Below are 20,682 nucleotides of genomic sequence, written 5' to 3'. Positions count from 1 at the left end.
TCTTTGTTGGCAATGGTTGCTGCTCTGGTGCGGTCCTTTAGGGTCTTAACACGATGACTTCCCGACTGTCTACGCAATAAAGTTCGCCCGGCTCCGGTGAGGGACGTCGATAACGGTGGTGCTCCTTCGGCTCGCTTCAATGCTTGTAGTCGTTGCTAGGTGGTCCTTGAACCTGGTTGTAATTTTTATCACCTTTAGTGTTTTATATGGACTACCATGATCGATGAATAAATTGAAAGTTTCTTTCGCATAAAAAAGGTCAGCTGAGCATATAATATTGGCCCACAACCATTGTATGTATGATTATGAGACTAGATTAAATATTTTGAACGGCTTAGATTACAAAAACTAAAAAATCACGAAAACTATTACTATTTCAAAGAGTAATATCAGAGCGGGAGAAAATTGTTCCCGCCACGAGGTCTCTTGTGCGCTTCGAAAACTCCCGCGAAACCTGTTCGTTTCCCTCCCCCAAATCCAACCACAAGAATAGGAGCCCTCCCCCCTCTGGATGCCGCCGCCGCCGCCGTCGTCATGACCCCCGCCGCATGGCCGGTCTGCACCATCTGCTACGAGGACCTCCGCCCGCTCTCCGACCAGCACATCTACTGCCTCCCCTCCTGCGGCCACGTCTTCCACGCCCTCTGGTCCGCCCCGCCCTTCCCCGCCAATCCGTTTATCTTTTCCCGTTCTCTCATCGCGATGGCCGGCTAACAGAGAGGCTTCCCGCGTGTTGTTGCAGCGTAGAGCAATGGCTGGAATACTGCCCGAGCGCGGGCGGCAAGAAGAAGGGCAAGTGCCCCATCTGCAAGCAGGCCTGCGGCGCCTCTCACCCCCCGACCCGCCTCTTCTTCCAGTCCACCGGCGCGTGCCCCACGCAGGCGCCCCCCTCCTCGTCGCAGGACGCCGACCCGGAGGCGCTCGCCGAAGAGGTCGCCCGGCTGGAGCAGAAGGCGTCGTCCCTTGGCAAGGTGCTCGAGGAGCAGCGCGATGGGATCCAGAAGCTCAACGCCGAGGCTAGTGCTGCTACCGCATCGGCCGGATCTCTTATTGGGCTGGTTCTTTTGTGTGGATCGCTAATGGTTTCTTGGTGGCTCTTGGTTCAGGTCGTTAGGTGGAAGGAGCAGGCGGCGACCGCAGAGACGATGCGGGAGTCGGCTAGGAAGGAGAAAGAGTCTGTGCAGCGGCTGCTCAATGCGAAAACAGAGGTAAGTAAGTTCATTGTTCAGGTGGCGAGATCTATTCTCCCTTTTCTTCGTCTGGCTATGGGTTACTGAATCGTGTTGGTAAATCATGGCAGGAGTTGTCGAGGAAGACGTCAGAGTGCGTGAGGTTGCACGAGAGGAGCCTTGCGTTGGCGAAGGAGCTTGCGGCCCTGAAGCTGTATGCTTGTTCAATCTGAAGTGTGCACAAATATCTGTGTTTAATGAGTGAAATGCATCTGTCTTAATATCTTGTTCTTAGGTCGACTGACATGAACCTTCAGGAAGAAGACATCCTAAAGTTGGCTTCATTGGGTAACCATGGCAACCTTGAGAATGCTGTTGACGTCCTGAAGAGATCACTTGCTCTCCGCAACAAGTATAATTCTCCATCATTTCCTCTGTTGAAACATGTCGTTCATGTTGGGTATGCATACTAGTTTGGGGGTAACTGCCTAAACATGTTTTACACTGAACAGTGGGACCTCGTCATCCACTTCAATAACTGTTAAAGAGTAGTAATAGTTTATGTAAAACTGAATATTGATTTTGCTTTACCTTATGATGTCGAGTTGTTGAACTTCGGATCGTTGAAGGAAGTGTAAGGACCTCAACCTAAATTATAGACAGTATTTCAGCTATGAAGTTGGAGTTACGACTTGAGACAGTTTCTATGCTCTGATGTCCAATGATGACACTAGTATCAAATGAAATAGCAGGCGATATGATGTGCCATTCTGGAATCATTTCCATACAAATTAGACAAAGAACCAGTGTTTTTGTTAGATGCTCAAGTTGGACGTTTCTGATGAAAGTGTCCTTTTCTCTCTTAAATGGATGCTTTGTTGTCACAACTGATATTCTTACTTAACCTGGTGAATGTATTTTTTTTTTCAAAAAGCTACTCTTGCAGTGTACCATTTCACTTTTTATAGACTGGATTTCGTGCTCTGAACACTTAGTAATGCATTTTTCTTTCAGGAGCTACAAAGACTTGATGGTCCAATGCAATCATCTGGGAAGATCAGAAAGTCGCGCTCAGCAGAGGATTGAGAAGGACAAAGAGCTGATAAAGAAGTTGAGGGTATGCTCATAACAACTTAAGATCTTTTCCTCAATTTACATATTTAGCTTGGGCGTTGATCTCTGCAAATAACAACAGGCAAAGGTACTTGATCTTCAGAAGGAGCTGGAAGAAAAGGAAAATAATGTCATCAGAGACTTGAGGTCTTCAAAGAAATTTAAAGCTGACCAGAAGCAGACAAATCCAGTGAATGTCAGTGCTAATAATGGTTTCTCTAGTCCATCTGTTGGACATGGGAATCAAACGGTTAAGCTTGATGATGTGATGCAAGATGGATGCAAGGAGAAGGCTCAGTCAAACCAGGTGACCCCTGAAGCTAAAAAAGATCCGATCTTAGAAGACAACCTTGAAATAAAGATTGCAGATGTGATAGACTTAGATGCGGATGATAAAGACACGATAAAATGTCCCACCGAGCTGTTTGGGTATAATGATTTCACTTTGGATATACAAAATCAGTCCAGTCGCTGTGAACGTGGTACTGAAGAGCCCACGGCATTCGGATGTGAGCCTTCCTTGGATGTACCAGAAGAAACATCATTTTTGAAACACACAGCGGCTACTGGAAAATCAACATTTCAGGAGATTCTTATGAAGACCAAACTGCAAAACGTTCAAGAGCTTCCTGTTCTGAGAAGCACGAATGTTACAACTTCAACATGGAAGAAAGAATCACTGACAATTGGTGGCATCTCTAAACAAGCAACTAGGCTGGCTTCTGGCACTGGACCTCAGACATTTCACAATTTAAATTCTCTTTCCGGTGAGTTTCTTGTGAAGTTGCTAATGCAGAACCTCGTTTGGTTGTTTCTTACTATTTGGGGTATCCATAACTTGTTATTTCTACTCAATCCCCTGTACTTAGCAACCATCTTTTTCTACAATCAGATGATGATTTTCAAACGCTACCTGGATGTACCGGTGAAGGGGCAAGAAAAGGCATCGGCAAATGGTCCAAGGGCATGGCAGCACCTGGGTATCTAGGTGCAAACACAAACAAGGGCAATCTGATATCTGTGGGGCACGACGGGCGCGGGGGAAAGGTGAAAGTCCTGAGAGGTCATGGCCGGTTCCCGGTGAGTTGAACAAGCTCAGCTTAGCTCATGTTCCTCCCCGTCGGACCGCAAAAGCAGCTTAAGTGCATGTATGTATCTAATGTAATCCCACGCATGGATCTGTTGTTGCAGGATAGCAGGACTCCAGCATTGTGGCCAAAGGCACAGCAGAAGGCTGGAGGCAAAGGTGGGCAGTCTCACCTAGAGCACTTCTTTGAGAAGAGATGATGATCCTAGCTTCCTACTGAGAATGCATGTTGTGATGAAATGGTGCCACTGCCTGCTGTGTGGCTTGTGCCATACTTGCAGGGAGACATGAATCCAGATTTTGTAATCGGTGCACTATTAGCATTGGTCCAGTGATGTTAGAGGTTGGACACAATCTCTCAATGCTATTTGAGATGCCTGAATCCCTCAGTGCCCTGGCTTATGCTTTGGTTTGTCAAGGGTTCAGTTTGTGCACACGGTGGCATTGTTTATTTGATTTGATGCACATGTTGTGTCATGTTTTCTAATTAGTATTGTTAAGAGTTGAGGAGGCAACAGAGAAGACTTCACTTTTGGCTCAATGCCGAACTAGGTTATCTGCTGCTGTGTCCGGTTTTGTCGGTTCACTTTTGGGGTCAAATAACAGCTTCAATGATAAAAAAAAACACTACACATTCAGGAAAAGTATACTGAACTTGATGTGAACACATTTTCATTTTTCATATCATTATCAGACTTAATTCCCATCCTGCTAACAGTTTACTTTGTGGTTTCTGTATTCTTCTATGTGAGAAAAAAAAGGATAACATGATATACAGCCTGGTAAATTTGAACTAAAACCACGACGAGTAATTTGGAACGGAGGGAGTAGGTGCTAGGAGGAGGTGGTTTTTTCTGGAGACGTCGTGACATGGCACAATCATGACGAGACACTGCACATGAACCGAACCATGTAGTTTTTTTTAATGTAGAATAGTTTATTAGCAACTTCTAGATCCACTGAAAATGGTGTTTAGTGAAAGGCTACACTCTGTGCTTTGTCTTTAACTCAGAAGCACACAACTTGTAGTTCTCTTGTCAAGGTCAAACAAGTTTAATAAGTGTTTTGTTTTTTAGACTAAATTCCACCTTTTGCCCCCTCTTTTGGCATTTTTGACAGGAACTACCCCATATAAGGGATTTTCATTCGTGCTACCACATTTAGCAAAACTCGTATATTCGATACATTTGCACCATAGGAGTATATGTTCTGACGTTATTCAAACTTTTATCAGACTATCACCTAGCTACTTTCGAAGATGCCATGATTTTTTGACAGGATCTCGGTTGCAGATTCTCTTTCGAAGATGTGCTGATGATCTTATAGTTTGGTCCAGCCATTGTGACAAGTTTAACATGACGATGTGCTGACGATCTCAAATACCCGCACATTCTGCTCCGGAGATATGCTGATGATCTTATCCTCCAGAATTATCTATCAGAATGAATGTAATTCTTTTTTGTGTTATCCTTCTTCTTTATCTGATGCAGCTCTTCATGAGTCCCGCCAAAAATAAATAAATTAGCCATTGTTCCCAAATTGCATCATTTTTTTTGAAATGATCAATATATTGTTACTGTACTATTTCAGTAAGGTAAGACAATTTTGTTGAGTTGAACGATGTAAGTGTGGTAATAATGTCCATTCTGCTATATATAAAAACACAAACATTTCTTAATCTTAATAATAAGTGGCATGACACGCAATTAAAACATCCCCAGGAGGGCGTACTGGCAAAACGAGAGTACACGTGGAGCGTCTTCTCCCCCCCACTCCGTCCGTCTGCCCGTTCGTCGTCGCCGCCCCGCCCCGCCCCTTGGCCCGCCGCAACGGCCAGCGTCCCTTTGAGAGCCTCCCCCACCATTAAACTATTCCCTCTACTCGCTCCCTCTCCTATAAGCGCCGCCTGTGGGGAGAGGCTATGACTTCAGGTTCTCGTCGCGACCCCGCAGCTCGCCCCAAACCCTTCTGAGTTCTGATTCGCTGCCCATTGGTTTGTTTTTTCCTTGGAGGTGGCTCTAGCTCTCCGGCGAAAGGCGGCGCAGATGGCTTCCGCGGCAGCGGCGGGGACGGGGTGCTACTCGCAGACGTCCTGGGCGCTGCGACGCCTTGGCGCCGGAGGCGGCGCCCTCGCATCGGCGGCCACCCGCAGGAGGAACTGCTCCGTCTCCGCGGCCGCCGTCTTCGACAACCAGAACCGCGAGTGGGTGCTCCCTCCCTCTTACCCCCCTAGGCTAGGCTCTCTTGATCTGAGTCTGTCTGCTTCGGTCCTTGTCCTCTGCCAAGCCTGTCCCTACTTACGGTTCATGTATCGACCGCCTGCAGGTACGTGATCGTGGGCGGCGGGAACGCGGCGGGCTACGCGGCCAGGACGTTCGTCGAGCATGGCATGGCCGACGGCCGCCTCTGCATCGTCTCCAAAGAGGTAATGCCAATCGTGCATCAGTTAATTAATTACACAAGTGGATTCTTCATTGTTATTCCCTGCCCAGCACATAATTTTGTTCACTCATTTCCGTTTGTATGTAGTCCATATTGAAATATCCAAAACATCTTATAATAGTGAACGGAGGGAGTATAATATGTGGACGTACTAGAAACTACCAGTACTTACACATTTTTCTTTTGAGCCTATGGGTGCTGATTTCTGATGGTGTGTGCTTGTTGTGGTGCAGGCTGTTCCACCATACGAGCGACCGGCACTGACCAAAGGCTATCTGTTTCCACCAGAAAAGAAGCCGGCACGCCTACCTGTAAGTACTTTGGAGTTTGGACAATTTAACAACAGGAAGTAGCATTGAACCATGACAGTAGTGATAGTCTGTTGATTTGGGATTACCAATCTGTTTAGCCTCTTTCTCTGTTGAGCATTCTTGACATAATAATGGACAGAAATTTAGTTAAGTCATCATCATGTCATTTGTTCCGACTTTGAGTGAAATCTACTCCAATATGTAAACATTACACTGTCATCATTTGTTGCTATCCGTGAATCAGCGTTCTTTTAGCTGGTATGGTACATTGGTGTCCTGCATAGGTCAGCATCAAGATAAAATCTGCAAATACAGGCATGCAGCCTTAAAACTCGGATGTTTCTCTTGTGGCAGGGATTCCATACCTGTGTTGGATCTGGTGGCCAGAGGCAGACTGCCGAATGGTACAAGGAGAATGGCATAGAGGTAGTTATGAACTTCTGATGCTACTATCTTTTTTTGTTTTGTTTAGTGTGTTCCATAATAATACAAGAATCCCCTTGGTCTGAAACCATTTCTCCTTTCTGAAAGGTGCTGTATGAGGATCCAGTTGAAGCATTTGATGGCAAAACACAGACCTTGAAAACTTCATCAGGGAAAATTCTGAAGTATGGGTCACTTATCATTTCTACTGGTTGTGCAGCTGCAAGGTATATCACAATCCATTATGCATATATTAGTAGTGGTTTTAATGTGGAAAACCAGATTGTAATATCCTTACCAAGTTACCATGATACCAATTCCTGCTATAACTTTGTGCTCCTAAGAGGCAAGGTAAATAAAATTCCCACGCTTTTGCAATGATGCAATAAACTGAACAAGTAGATATAGAAGCCTTGTACATTTCACATGGTTTTCATGAATTTCGTCATTGCTTATTCGTGCTTGTAATGTTGATGCTTGTTTCAGACTACCTGAGAAAATTGGAGGAGACTTACCTGGAGTTCACTATATACGTGATGTTGCTGATGCTGATTCTCTAGTATCTTCATTGGTATGCTCAGTACAAAAATAACGATAGATGTTTCTCATGTACTAAAATAGGTTTCTCTCGTGCGACATGACAATAGTGATCTAAAATTATTCCTTGTTTTGTATATTCACACTTTTAACTTTTCTGCTGAACTGATATTTGGGTTAATTTGGTAGGGAAAAGCAAAGAAAATTGTTGTTATTGGTGGGGGCTATATTGGCATGGAGGTGGCTGCTGCAGCTTGTGGCTGGAATCTTGACACAACTGTAACGACACTATCTTATTTTCTTCAGTTCTGATATATCTGAAGCATGTTTTTATTCTCTTTATGCATTGCAAGTGCCAGTTGTATAACTAAATTGCTTTGTATATAGATAATATTCCCAGAAGATCACATAATGCCAAGATTGTTTACGCCTTCCCTTGCTAAGAAGTATGAGGAACTGTATGAGCAAAATGGCGTTAAATTCGTAAAGGTGACAGAGTTCCACCAATCCGTTAACATCATTTGTTTGTCTTGATTTTTCCTACTATATCATGTTGAATGTGTATATTTATGGTATCCAGGGAGCTCTTATTGACAAACTTGATGCTGGCTCTGATGGAAGGGTGTCTTCAGCTATACTTAAAGATGGTTCTGTTGTTGAAGCTGATACAGTTACGATCTTTATTTTCTCAACATGTTCTTATGCTGCAGTAGCAAATCCTAAACCATGAAAATCATCGAGATTCCTGCATTTAAGTTCCTACTGTTGGTCTTGGCCTTATTAAGAGCACCCGTTATATTAGATTATTTAATGACAAGATTATGACCACTTAGATCCACTTGATATTATGTTTGAAAGGCATTTGATAATAACCAACTTATCTTTGAAATCCTATTAGTAGAAAGCATGTAGACAACCTAATCCCTCAGAAGTGAAGAGAGTCTATGATAGGTGTGCTATCCTTCTGCTCCCTCCGTCCCAAAATTCTTGTCTTAGATTTGTCTAAATACGGATGTATCAAAGTCACGTTTTAGTATTAGGTACATCCGTATCTAGACAAGTCTAAGGCAAGAATTTTGGGACGGAGGGAGTACATTTTATGGTTAGCTAATAAACTAGACTGACAAGCAAAGTCCTAAATTCTGGAAACCAGTAAGTTCTGGTGTGTGATGGGTAGAAAATGCCGAGTTTTCAGTATGGAGGTTTCATGGTAATGCTGATGGTGGTGGCTCTAGTGGAGGGGAAGAGAGGGGGAGAATGAGGAAGTCTTTTCAATCTTTGATTAGGAAACCAACTTGATTTCTCAAGAATCAGACTCAGTATTGTTCTCGCTGTCCACAAACTAATCTGCTTAGAAACCCTGCTGGTCGTGGTTGGATATTGTTGGCATCAGCCTCTGTTTGGTGAACGGTAGTATTAGCCCAAAATGTGTGTCGTGATCAAATGTCTGCTGAGGCAGCAGAAGTTACATACAGTTTATTATATTATCAGTAGGAGCATCAGCTACTATTTATTACTCCCTCCGTTCCGAAATAATTGTCGCTGGGGGCATCTTTCCGACCAGGTGAAATAGTGTGAAATTACAATACTACCCCCGATTTGATCCATCGGGAGGCGTCTTCCTCCGTCGCTCCTCCCCTCCGCCAGGCTTCTTCGCCGTCGCTGCTCCCTTTCGCCGGGCTCCTCCGTCGTCCGCATCTCCGGCGTCCTTCCCCGCCGCGGTCCGCAGCTCCCTCGCCGGCCGGCCGCCCTTCCCCGCCATGGTCCGCAGCTCCCTCATAGGCTGCCCTTCCGCGCCAAGATCCGCAGCTCCCTCGCCGACCGCCCTTCCCGCCGGCTGCCTGCTCCGCGACAACTTCGGATCCTTCGTTGTTGGCCACAGATCCTTCGCCGGCCGCCTCCCCCCACTCCAATCAAGAGCTCAAGGTCAGCCGCTGCGCTGTCCACTTCTGCTGATCCTCTCGTCTCTGCTCCTCTCCACTCCAATCAAGAGAATCTGCAATTGATCCAAAAAACAGGTCAATTGATGTCAATTTGATTAACTAAATCATCCAAAAACCAGAATGATAAGTCCATATGGTACTGTTGATCCCAAGACCGGAATGACAAGTTCAGATGTTCCTCAGTTGAGGAATTTGATTAACTAAGTCATCCAAAAACCAGAATGATAAGGCCCCATGCTACTGTTGATCCCAATTTCGATGCATATCAATTGATGTTTGAGTTCTCCAAATGAACAGGAGTACTCCTCAATTTTGATATGAAATCACCATGATACCGTAGGTCCTTAAGCCCTCCTGTCAAACAAAATAATGTACTGATCTTGAAATACTCCTGTCAAACAAAATAATGTACTCCTCTGACAGGAAGACGACTTGGCGATTAGTCGGCGACTAATCAGCGACTCAAAACCAGGGTAAGTAGTGCTGCCACTCCTAATTAACTGAAGAAGATCTTGAGCCTTTTAAACTACAGCAGCAGCAGTATACAAATAAGCAATCATTTTTATGCTCTGCTCATCATCTCCGGACAGAAAATTACTCATCGAACTAAATACTCAACTTGGTACAGGCAACTTAATTTACTTGAATTCAGGGTACAAAATAATCACAGGAGTCTTGCTTCAAAATGCGCAGGCAGGATTCTATGTTCGCCACATCAAATAATCATAACTCTAAATCACAGTCAAATAATGTATGTGTATCAAACCAAAGAGGAAGTTCTCTTCCAAACAGAATCATTGGTGCTAACACCAATATAATCTGGAAAACACACATAAAGCTAAATGACAAAAACACCACAATCTTCTGAAATTGAGGGACGTATTTGCTTTCGAAGTGTTCAGACTCTGCCCATACTCAGTAATCTGAAAACTGTACCAAGAGACAAAACAACAACATCTTCTGAAGTTGAACGTACCTGCCCATCTTTGAGCACGCCCCTGTAAACACGGCCGAAGCCGCCCTTGCCTATGAGGTTCTTGTCGCTGAACATGCCGGTGGCCTCCTCCATCTCGTTGAGGGTGAACACCATGGAGCAGTTGCGCTTCTTCGGCGCGGGCAGCGGCAGCGGCTCCTTCACCTGCCACAGCTCGGCCGTCTTGTACACCCCTGCAGAAGAAAAAATCAGATAACCAAATTCTCATGGCATACTTTTTTCTTTTGGAAATTTTCATGGCATACTTTGAAGAATGTTGCACTGAAGAAACAGATGATCATACAGTGACAAATCACTTTGCCAACAACAAAGTGGGAATGAAATAGAGGGTTGCACTCACAACAAAGTGGGAATGAAATAGAGGGTTGCACTCACAAGGATTCAACTGGTCAAGTGATTTGCTTCTCCTCTCACTCCAACCACAACCCAATCTTCAGTCATCTCACTGGTGTTGCAGGTTTAGTGTGATGACAGTGCTCGACCGTCTCCGTTATTGACTTGCTGATGATCTTGATTGCTTGGACCGGCAAGGCTGCTGGCAGTATACCAACCGGGACCTAAACCGGAGCATAATCAAGAGTAAGCATGTCCAATTAGGCACGGTAAAGAGAATGAGAGACACAGTAACACAGCAAAACGAAATTCAGTAAACAAAAACACTAGACATAGTCCATCAATGTGTATTTCTGAAACTGAAATAAAATAGTGAAATGTCATCTGGACAACACATTTATTTTCTCGGCTTGATTGTATTCGTAGCAGGAGTATCAAGATTCAGTTGCAGGCTTTTTTAGTTGGTCTTGGTCATAACATCTGAGGCTAGATATCCTACAGGTTTTAATACAGTGGTCAACAGATAAACATAGCTGGGCATCCATTTTACTCCTACATGTTGGAATACATGTTGGAATACAAAAAGGAAACCAAACATTTTACTCATTGGTTAATTCATTGTACTCATGCCTGTAATTGTACTCTTGCAAACATTTTACTCCATGCTACTCTGCTCACCTCAGCATGCTTGGTTAAGTACTCCTTCAGCAAACTGTCCATCAGCAAACTGTCTTTTGTACACCTCAGCATGCCGTCCCTTTTCGATCAAATTATCTACAGAAACATTGTACATTCAGTTTTCAGCTGGAACATGAAGCAAAACAGATCAAGAAAATGCAAGATTACTTGTCTTAAATGTACTCTAAATCTTGCAACCACTACTCCAAAATAGTACTGGAAAACTACTGCAACCAAAACAGTACTGAATCTGATTTGGCCTTCTTGCACTGAATACCACCAAATTTGATATACTGGAAACTACTGCAACCAAAACAATACTATACTCCATTTTACTCCAAAATTAAGCTACTGCATTACTGAGGCTTCATGTGCAAAAAAATAACAGTAGCTACTACTGCTTTCAGTAGCACAAGAACTACTGCAAGTACTGCAACCCCAAAGCAGATACCATTTCATAAAGAAGAAAATCAGGAAGAGGAACTTTGCTTCTAGCAAGTCTGGTGGATGGTCTGTACAAGTACAGATATACTGCTGGCATTACTGCATTTCAAAAGAGATGACTCCCCATCCAGAATTACAAAGAAGTAATGGAGGAAATAAGGGAAGCTGTCTAAACTCTACTGGATCAAGAACTACTGCAAGTACTCCTGGATCAAGAACTACTGAATCCGTCTACTGCAAGTACTACTGGATCAAGAACTACTCCAAGTACCATGCGTGGAGAATGCAAGTACTCAGCGTGGAGAGGAGAGAGGCCGTACCATGCGTCGATGTGTGAGGACAACGACGAGATGTGCACGATGGCGACGTGGAGGCTCCGGCGCCGTTCCGCTGCTCCACCGTCGCTCTAGGTCCGCTTGGGCGCCAGTCCACATTCATGCCCCCTAGCCCGTATCGAACTCTGGCGCCGCTACACATCCATGCCTCCGTCGCAGAGAAGCTCGTCGAAGACGCAAAAAGAATCAATATTTTTTACCGGTGTGAGTGAAGGCGGGGTGGTGGGAAGAAAGGGGCGGTGGAAGAGGCCGACGACGGGAAGAGGAAGAGGCCGGCGACGAGGAGAGGAGGGAGGCGGCGACGAGGAAAGGGAGTGGCCGGCCACGGAGAGGAGAGGCCGGTGAGGGAGAGGCGACGAGGGAAGGGGATAAGGTGGCCGGCGAGGGAGAGCGAGCAAGCGAGCGGTGCGAGCGAGCGAGCGGATAAGGTGGAAGGGTAAATCTGGAAAGTGGAAAAGATTCATAGCATTGCGGAATTTGTACTGGGATTGCCCAGCGACAATTATTTCGGAACGGAGGGAGTATATTTGATATTATCTTCTTATGTACATATTCTTAAACTGCTGAAACCGTATGGATTCATATCATGAGATCTTCTTATGTTGACATTATAATGTAATGCAGGTTATTGTTGGTATAGGAGCAAAACCATCTGTCAGCCCCTTCGAAGCTGTGGGAGTTAACATCGAAGTTGGTGGAATAGAGGTTTGTTCCATCCAGAAGTTGATGAACCTTATTTGATTTGACTATACTCTGCAGTATGATGTATGTTAGTAGCATGGGTCATTATTGTTCTCTATTGGACACCAAGTTGTGGTTTTACCTCTCTAGTTGCTTGAAGGTTTAAGGGACTCCTTGCTTTGCCATTTTGTACCTGTAGTGGTGATAAGATTAGATGTATTTATTAATTATAACAATGCATAAAGTAAATTAGATGATTTTTCCAGTTAGACCTTTGATATCAATTTAGTGATTTGGCTCTGTCACCTCTACTGTCATTACACTTTCCTTGTAAAAGATGTGCTGCTGTCTGAATTTTTTTGTCACCCTTAGATGATCTGTTGGTTCTTCTTTGTAGGTTGATTCCATGTTTAGAACAAGTATACCTAGCATCTTTGCTATTGGAGATGTGGCAGCTTTTCCGCTCAAGGTAGGTTTCTGTGCATTTATCTCAAATAAGGAAATGTTGGATCCCAGAATATAACTTTCTGTGAGCTTTTCTACAGATGTATGATAGAATAGCTCGAGTGGAGCATGTGGATCATGCCAGAAAGTCTGCACAACATTGTATAGAAACACTCTTAACATCCCAGGCAAAAGCGTAAGTTAATGGTTATAAGGTGTATCTATCAGTTTACCTACTGGTGCTGTGCTTGATTTGCCATCTCTGATGTAGGTATGACTACCTTCCGTATTTCTATTCTCGAGTTTTTGAGTATGAAGGAAGCTCCAGGAAAATTTGGTGGCAATTCTACGGAGATAACGGTATGGTTGCCCCTTTCCAGTTTCCACCTCATAATGTTCATCCTTGTTATTGAACATCAACAATCACAAAATCTGTATCCTCTCTTGTTCACTACGCAGTTGGTGAAACAATTGAAGTAGGGAACTTTGATCCTAAGATTGCTACCTTCTGGATTGACTCTGGTAATTGGTTGTTTTCAATATTTATCATTACTCTCAGTTGGACTTCTTTATGACAATCTTTTACCTTGTTATATCTTGCAGATAGTCGACTGAAGGGTGTTTTCCTTGAGAGTGGAACCTCAGAGGTAATAAAATGCGGACAACACCTTTAACATGGCAATATCTTCTTGCAACTTCTCCTGAACTTAATACTGAGATAGTAGCCTTTAATGAAAGCACATATGCCTTGCCAACTTGCCATGACCCTTATTCACACACACACCAAAAAAAAAAAAAAACTTACGATGGCCTTCTTTTGTGTGAAAAGAGTTTATTAATCAGTGCAAGTTACAATCATGCTAAATACTCCCTCCGTTCCATATTACTTATCGCTGATTTAGTACAAAGTTGTATTAAATCAGCGACAAGTAATATGGAACGGAGGGAGTAGTTGGGAGGACAAAAAGTCTGTAGTCTTGGAGAGAAATCTTGCCATGACCAAAGAGCTTGCAATTCCTATTGTATTTCAATTCTGGACTTCATTTATAAGAACCATTCCGGATTCCTAACAACATCTCTGCAATATTTCAGGAATTCTCGCTTCTTCCAAAGCTCGCGAGATCACAGCCCATTGTCGACAAAGCTAAGCTCAAGAGTGCGACTTCAGTCGAAGATGCATTAGAGATTGCGAGAAGCTCTCTTTAGTCTGGCTCTTCTGTTTAACTAGTTGTCAACACATATGGCCTCTTCAGTTTGGGACTGCAGCTTATTTTGAAAAGTCAGGACTGCGATGACAATAATGCGGCCATAGTATCCGTTCTATGCGGGGTTTGTAATTTTCTTAGATGCCCCTCGGCCGCCATTTTCTAGCTTGGCATAAACTTTGACCACCCTTTTGAGGGGTTGAGGAAGATATGATGGAATGGGAATATTTTCTTATGCAGGTTCGAACATTGGGTGGTAGTATAAACTATAGGCACATTAATAAAACTTAGTATGATCACACCAGCAAGTGTTGGGGAATTGGTGACCAGGAGGACCGAGAATGGGGCATGGTCGTTCCTATGGTTGGGGAATTGGTGATCGGGAGGAGAGGAGAATGGGGCGTGGTACAATCAGCAGGGTGCGAGTAGTTGGTGCAGATGGACTGTGATCTTGTCGTTTCAGACTTCATCTTATTTACTGAGCCTACCCTTGATCATTCGAGACATCTTTAATCCATTATCTTTTTAGGAAACGAAAAAACTAACGCCCACACGTGTGGGCATTTGCAGATCGCCCACACGCCCCCATCATCACTCATTTTGCCACGTATGAATAGATAACATCAGCAAATTTTTTTTTGATTTCCGGCTTAAAAATGTTTTATCTCTTAAATAAAAAAGCAAGCTAAAAATCCGTTTTCACCGTTAAATCCGTCTCGACGAGATCTTCAAAACTAGACCCCATGTTGATATGTTTCGACGAATTTTTTTTTAGCCCAGAAGTTGCCATGATGTTTACACTATAGTTGCCATAGTACTTAAACTAAAATTGCCATGTGGCAATTTTAGTTTGTAGATCATGGCAATTTTAGTTTTTTGATGATGGCAATTCTAGTACTTTGACCATGAAAATATTTTTTTATTAAACCATGGCAATTTTAAGTGCATGTATCATGGCAATTTTAGTTTATGGTGCATGGCAAGTCTAATTTCTTAATTCTCTGTTTTATAATATGTTAAAATTTACTTTTAAATGTAAAAAAAATAGTTGAAACATATCATGTCAACTTCAGTGTAAATATCATGGCAATTCATGTGCAATAGACATGGCAACTTTTAACCCAAAAAAAATTCGCCGAAATATATTGATATGAGATCTAGTTTTGAAGATCTCGTCGCGAGGGATTTAATGGTGAAAACGGATCTTCAATCGGATTTTTTATTTAAGAGATAAAGCATTTTAAAAACTAAAAATCCGAAAAGATTCTCGCATGCATGCATGCGACGACGTGGCAATCTATTTGCATTAGAGACGTGTGGTGCGTCTCCTTTCCTGCCACACGTGTGGCAGTTATCGACGTCCTTTAGGAAAACACCATAAGCTTATTGGTTCCGATTTATATATTAAGAAAATGGATACAAAGGTAGAAACAATCAAACAACACAAACATCATCTACGAAAGATTTGTTGTGCCACACACAAGCTTACCAGCATTCAGGGGCCGCCATTACTGATGAGCTTGGAGGGCGATACCAATCCAACCACCCCGCACACAAAGCTAAAACAAAATGAGGGGCAACATAGGGCTGCGGAGATGGGAGAGGAAAATTTGGAATATTATCTGGAAGGCAAATATTCCGCAGAAGATCTGTATTTTTGCTTGGCGGGTAACGCCCAATAGTTTGGCTGTCCAGGTAAACAGAGTGGTTCATCACCAAACTACTGTTAGTACGTGTTCTATTTGTGGAATGGAGGATGAAAGTATTTTTCATGCGCTTGTCATGTGCCCAAAGGCTTTTGCGCTCCGTATGGCCATTGAGGAACATTTGGTAATTACCTACGGAGGAAGTGTTCAGATACACGGGGGTTGATTGGTTTCTTAACCTTCTAAGTCATTTGAGGCATACTATGCGTGACCAAATTATTTTCATATTTTGAAGAGCCTGGCATTTGAGAAATGATTTGATATCCGATAAGGGAAAGGAATCTGTCTCAACATCTGCTAGCTTTATGGATAATTATTGGTCTTCCTTTGTGGCATATCACTCCTTACCTGTGGCAGACATGAAAAATAAAGGAAAAAAATCTGATGCATGGTCTAAGAACTGCCCCTAATATGGTGGGGGCTAAGACGGATTGGAAGGCCCAACCACCGGGTTATATCAAGATAAATGTCGACGCAAGCTTTGTGAAGAGTATCAGCGCTGCAAGTGTGGGTGTGGTGGTCAGAGATTCTTCTGGGAATGTCATTATATCTTCTTGGGATTTTATTGGATGTTGTAGAAGTGTGGAGGAAGCGGAGCTAAGGGCATGCATTGCCGGTCTCTATATAGGTATTACTCTTCACAATCCTATAGTTTTAGAGACTGACTGTGCGTTTGCTGCTGCGTCCCTTGCAAATGAGTTTTTTGACAGGTCCTCTTGTTGGGAAACGTAGATGCAATTTCAAAAAATTTACTACACTCACGCAAGATCTATCTAGGAGATTCATAGCAACGAGGGGGAGAGTGTGTCTGCGTACACCCATAGACCGAAAGCGAAAGCGTTTGACAACATGGTTGATGTAGTTGAACTTCTTCTAGCTCCGACTGATCAAGTACCGAACGTACGACACCTCCGAGTTCTGCACATGTTCAGCTCGATGACGTCCCTCGAACTCTTGATCCAGCAAGGCGTCGAGAAAGAGTTTCGTTAGCACGATGGCATGGTGATGGTGATGGTGAAGTGATCCGCGCAAGACTTCGCCTAAGCACTACGTGAAAATGACCGAGGGTGTAAGCTGTGGAGGGGGGCGCCGCACACGGCTAGGCAATTGTTTGTTGTGTGCTAGGTGCCCTCTCCTCATATATATAGGTTGGAGGGAGGGCGGAGCAGCCATAGGAGGCGCCCAAGTAGGAGGAATCCTACTTGGAGTCCCTCCCAAGCCGCGCACCCCCCTGCCATATATAACCGAGGTGGAAGGAAAGAGGGGGGGGGGGGGAGAGGGAAGGCAGTAGGAATCCTAATCCACACTTTCCTTGTCCTCCCCTCTTTCCTTCTCCTCCTCATAGGACTGTCCTCTATAGGGGCGCACCAGGGCTGGTGTATTCCCTCACTTGGCCCATAAGGCCCATATGGGGGTTCCCGAAACTCCTTTCCGGTGACCCGATAAGTACCCGGTACCCTCCAGAACACTTCCGGTGTCCGAATACCATCGTCCTGAAGGAAATATGCCCTAGAGGTAATCATAAAGTTGTTATTTATATTTCCTTATATCATGATAAATGTTTATTTTTCATGCTAGAATTGTATTAACCGGAAACTTAGTACATGTGTGAATACATAGACAAAACAGAGTGTCCCTAGTATGCCTCTACTTGACTAGCTCGTTAATCAAAGATGGTTAAGTTTCCTGGCCACACACATGTGTTGTCATTTGATGAACAGGATCACATCATTAGAGAATGATGTGATGGACAAGACCCATCCGTTAGCTTAGCATAATGACCGATAAGTTTTATTGCTATTGCTTTCTTCATGACTCATACATATTCCTCTGTCTATGAGATTATGCAACTCCCGGATATCGGAGGAACACCCTATGTGCTATCAAACGTCACAACGTAACTGGGTGGTTATAAATATGCTCTACAGGTGTCTCCGAAGGTGTTTATTGAGTTGGCATAGATCGAGATTAGGATTTGTCACTCCGAGTATCGGAGAGGTATCTCTAGGCCCTCTCGGTAATGCACATCACTATAAGCCTTGCAAGCAATGTGACTAATGAGTTAGTTGTGGGATGATGCATTACGGCATGAGTAAATATGCTTTCCGGTAACGAGATTGAACTAGGTATAAGGATACCGACGATCGTATCTCGGGCAAGTAACATACCGATGACAACGGGAATAACATATGTTGTTATTGCGGTTTGACCGATAAAGATCTTCGTAGAATATGTAGGAACAAATATGAGCATCCAGGTTCTGTTGTTGGTTATTGATCGGAGATGTGTCTCGGTCATGTCTACATAGTTCTCGAACCCGTACGGTCCGCACGCTTAACGTCCGATGACGATTTGTATTATGAGTTATGTGGTTTGGTGACTGAAGATTGTTCGGAGTCCCGGATGAGATCATGGACATTCGAGGAGTCTCAAAATGGTCGAGAGATAAAGATTGATATATTGGACGACAGTACTTGGACACTGGAATGGTTTCGGGATGTTTCGGATATTTATCGGAGTACCGAGGGGTTACCGGAACCCCCCGGGGAAGTGATGGGAGCCCGCAGGGTGGCGCCCCCCCCAAGAGAGTCCGAATTGGACAAGGGGGAGGGGGCGCGGCTGAAGGAAATATGCACGAAGAGGCAATAATAAAGTTGTTATTTATATTTCCTTATATCATGATAAATGTTTATTATTCATGCTAGAATTGTATTAACCGGAAACTTAGTACATGTGTGAATACATAGAGAAAACAGAGTGTCCCTGGCATGCCTCTACTTGACTAGCCCGTTAGTCAAAGATGGATAAGTTTCCTGACCATAAACATGTGTTGTCATTTGATGAACGGGATCACATCATTAGATAATGATGTGATGGACAAGACCCATCCGTTAGCTTAGCATAATGATCGTTAAGTTTTATTGATATTGCTTTCTTCATGACTTATACATATTCCTCTGACTATGAGATTATGCAACTCCCGAATACCGGAGGAACACCTTGTGTGCTATCAAACGTCACAACGTAGCTGGGTGATTATAAAGATGCTCTACAGGTGTCTCTGAAGGTGTTTATTGGATTGGCATAGATCAAGATTAGGATTTGTCACTCCGAGTATCAGAGAGGTATCTCTGGGCCCTCTCGATAATGCACATCACTATAAACCTTTCAAGCAATGTGACTAATGAGTTAGTTACGGGATGATGCATTACAGAACGAGTAGAGGCTTGCCGGTAATGAGATTGAACTAGGTATGATGATACCGATGATCGAATCTCGGGCAAGTAACATACCGATGACGAAGGGAATAACGTATCTTGTTTTTGCAGTTTGACCGATAAAGATCTTCGTAGAATATGTAGGAACCAATATGAGCATCCAGGTTCCGCTATTGTTATTGATCCGAGATGTGTCTCGGTCATGTCTACATAGTTCTCGAACCTGTTGGGTCCGCACGCTTAACATTCAATGACGATTTGTATTATGAGTTATGTGTTTTGGTGACCGAAGTTTGTTCGGTGTCCCGGATGAGATCACGGACATGACGAGGAGTCTCGAAATGGTCGAGAGGTAAAGATTCATATATTGTAAGGTAGTATTCGGATATCGGAATGGTTTCGAGTGGTTCGGGTATTTTACCAGAGTACCATGGGAGTCCGAATTGGACTAGGGGAGCGGGTGGCACCCGCCTTTCCCTCTCCCTCTCCCTCTAGCTCCTTCCTTTTCCCCTCCGGTGAAGAAAGGAAAGGGGGGGGGGGGCGAATCCTACTAGAAGTGGAGTCCTAGTAGGACTCCCATCCATGGCGCGTGCCTCCTGGCCGGCCACCTCCTCCTCCCCTCATTTATATACGGGGGCAGAGGGGCACCGCGTAGTACATCAATTGTTCTCTTAGCCGTGTGTGGTACCCCCTCCACAGTTTACTCCTCCGGTCATAGCGTCGTAGTGCTTAGGCGAAGTCCTACGCGACTCACATCACCATCACCGTCACCACGCCGTCGTGCTGACGAAACTCTCCCTCGACCCTCTACTAGATCAAGAGTTCGAGGGACGTCATCGAGCTGAACATGTGCTGAACTCGAAGGTGCCGTACGTTTGGTACTAGATCGGTTCGATCGTGAAGACGTTCGACTACATCAACCGCGCTAACCTAACACTTCCACTTTCAGTCTACGAGGGTACGTGGACACACTCTCCCCCTCTCATTGCTATGCATCTCCTAGATAGATCTTGCGTGAGCGTAGATTTTTTTTTGAAATTGCATGCTACATTACCCAACAGTGGCATCCGAGCCAGGTCTATGCGTAGATGATATGCACGAGTAGAACACAAAGAGTTGTGGGCGACAATAGTCATACTACTTACCACCAACATCTTATTTTGATTCAGAGGTATTGTTGGATGAAGCGGCCCGGATCAACCTTTACATGACCACGTTCATGAGACCGGTTCCACCGACATACATGCAACTTGTTTTGCATAAAGGTGGCTGGCGGGTGTCTGTTTCTCCAACTTTAGTTGAATCAAATTAGACTACGACCGGTCCTTGTTGAAGGTTAAAACAACACACTTGACGAAAAATCATTGTGGTTTTGACGCGTAGGTAAGAACGGTTCTTGCTAGAAGCCCATATCAGCCACCTAAATTTGCAACAACAAAGTAGAGGACATCTAACTTGTCTTTGCAGGGCGTGTTGTGATGTGATATGGTCAAGACATGATGAGATATAAATTGTTGTATGAGATGATCAAGTTTTGTAAAAGTTATCGGCAACTGGCAGGAGCCTTATGGTTGTCGCTTTATTGTATGAAATACAATCACCATGTAATTGCTTTACTT

The 20,682-nt window shown here is 44.0% G+C and overlaps 2 protein-coding genes and 1 long non-coding RNA gene across 3 annotated transcripts; 2 read left to right on the top strand and 1 right to left on the bottom strand.

Moving 5' to 3' along the window:
• Positions 1-442: 442 nt before the first annotated feature.
• On the top strand, positions 443-3,836 carry LOC123162423 (uncharacterized). Its single transcript, XM_044580204.1, has 9 exons — positions 443-647; positions 743-1,016; positions 1,107-1,208; positions 1,301-1,383; positions 1,465-1,581; positions 2,184-2,286; positions 2,365-3,049; positions 3,175-3,362; positions 3,474-3,836. Exons 1-9 carry the CDS (start codon positions 535-537, stop codon positions 3,567-3,569), a joined length of 1,761 nt encoding a protein of 586 aa, XP_044436139.1. The 5' UTR covers positions 443-534; the 3' UTR covers positions 3,570-3,836.
• A 1,264-nt stretch (positions 3,837-5,100) lies between these two features.
• On the top strand, positions 5,101-14,440 carry LOC123162424 (monodehydroascorbate reductase 5, chlorplastic). Its single transcript, XM_044580205.1, has 17 exons — positions 5,101-5,300; positions 5,392-5,572; positions 5,695-5,794; positions 6,045-6,122; positions 6,477-6,548; positions 6,654-6,772; positions 7,032-7,116; positions 7,272-7,361; positions 7,470-7,571; positions 7,663-7,752; positions 12,434-12,514; positions 12,888-12,959; positions 13,036-13,130; positions 13,206-13,294; positions 13,394-13,456; positions 13,538-13,581; positions 14,027-14,440. Exons 1-17 carry the CDS (start codon positions 5,291-5,293, stop codon positions 14,138-14,140), a joined length of 1,485 nt encoding a protein of 494 aa, XP_044436140.1. The 5' UTR covers positions 5,101-5,290; the 3' UTR covers positions 14,141-14,440.
• On the bottom strand, positions 8,959-11,126 carry LOC123162426 (uncharacterized). The gene is made up of 4 exons (XR_006481280.1): positions 11,031-11,126; positions 10,395-10,576; positions 10,002-10,192; positions 8,959-9,078 (listed from the first exon to the last, which is right to left on the bottom strand). It is a non-coding gene; the product is annotated as an uncharacterized lncRNA (long non-coding RNA).
• Positions 14,441-20,682: the final 6,242 nt, after the last annotated feature.

Source organism: Triticum aestivum, chromosome 7B (assembly GCF_018294505.1).
Source record: "Triticum aestivum cultivar Chinese Spring chromosome 7B, IWGSC CS RefSeq v2.1, whole genome shotgun sequence".
Taxonomy (NCBI): Eukaryota; Viridiplantae; Streptophyta; class Magnoliopsida; order Poales; family Poaceae; genus Triticum; species Triticum aestivum.
This window is presented reverse-complemented; position numbering and strand designations above follow the sequence as displayed.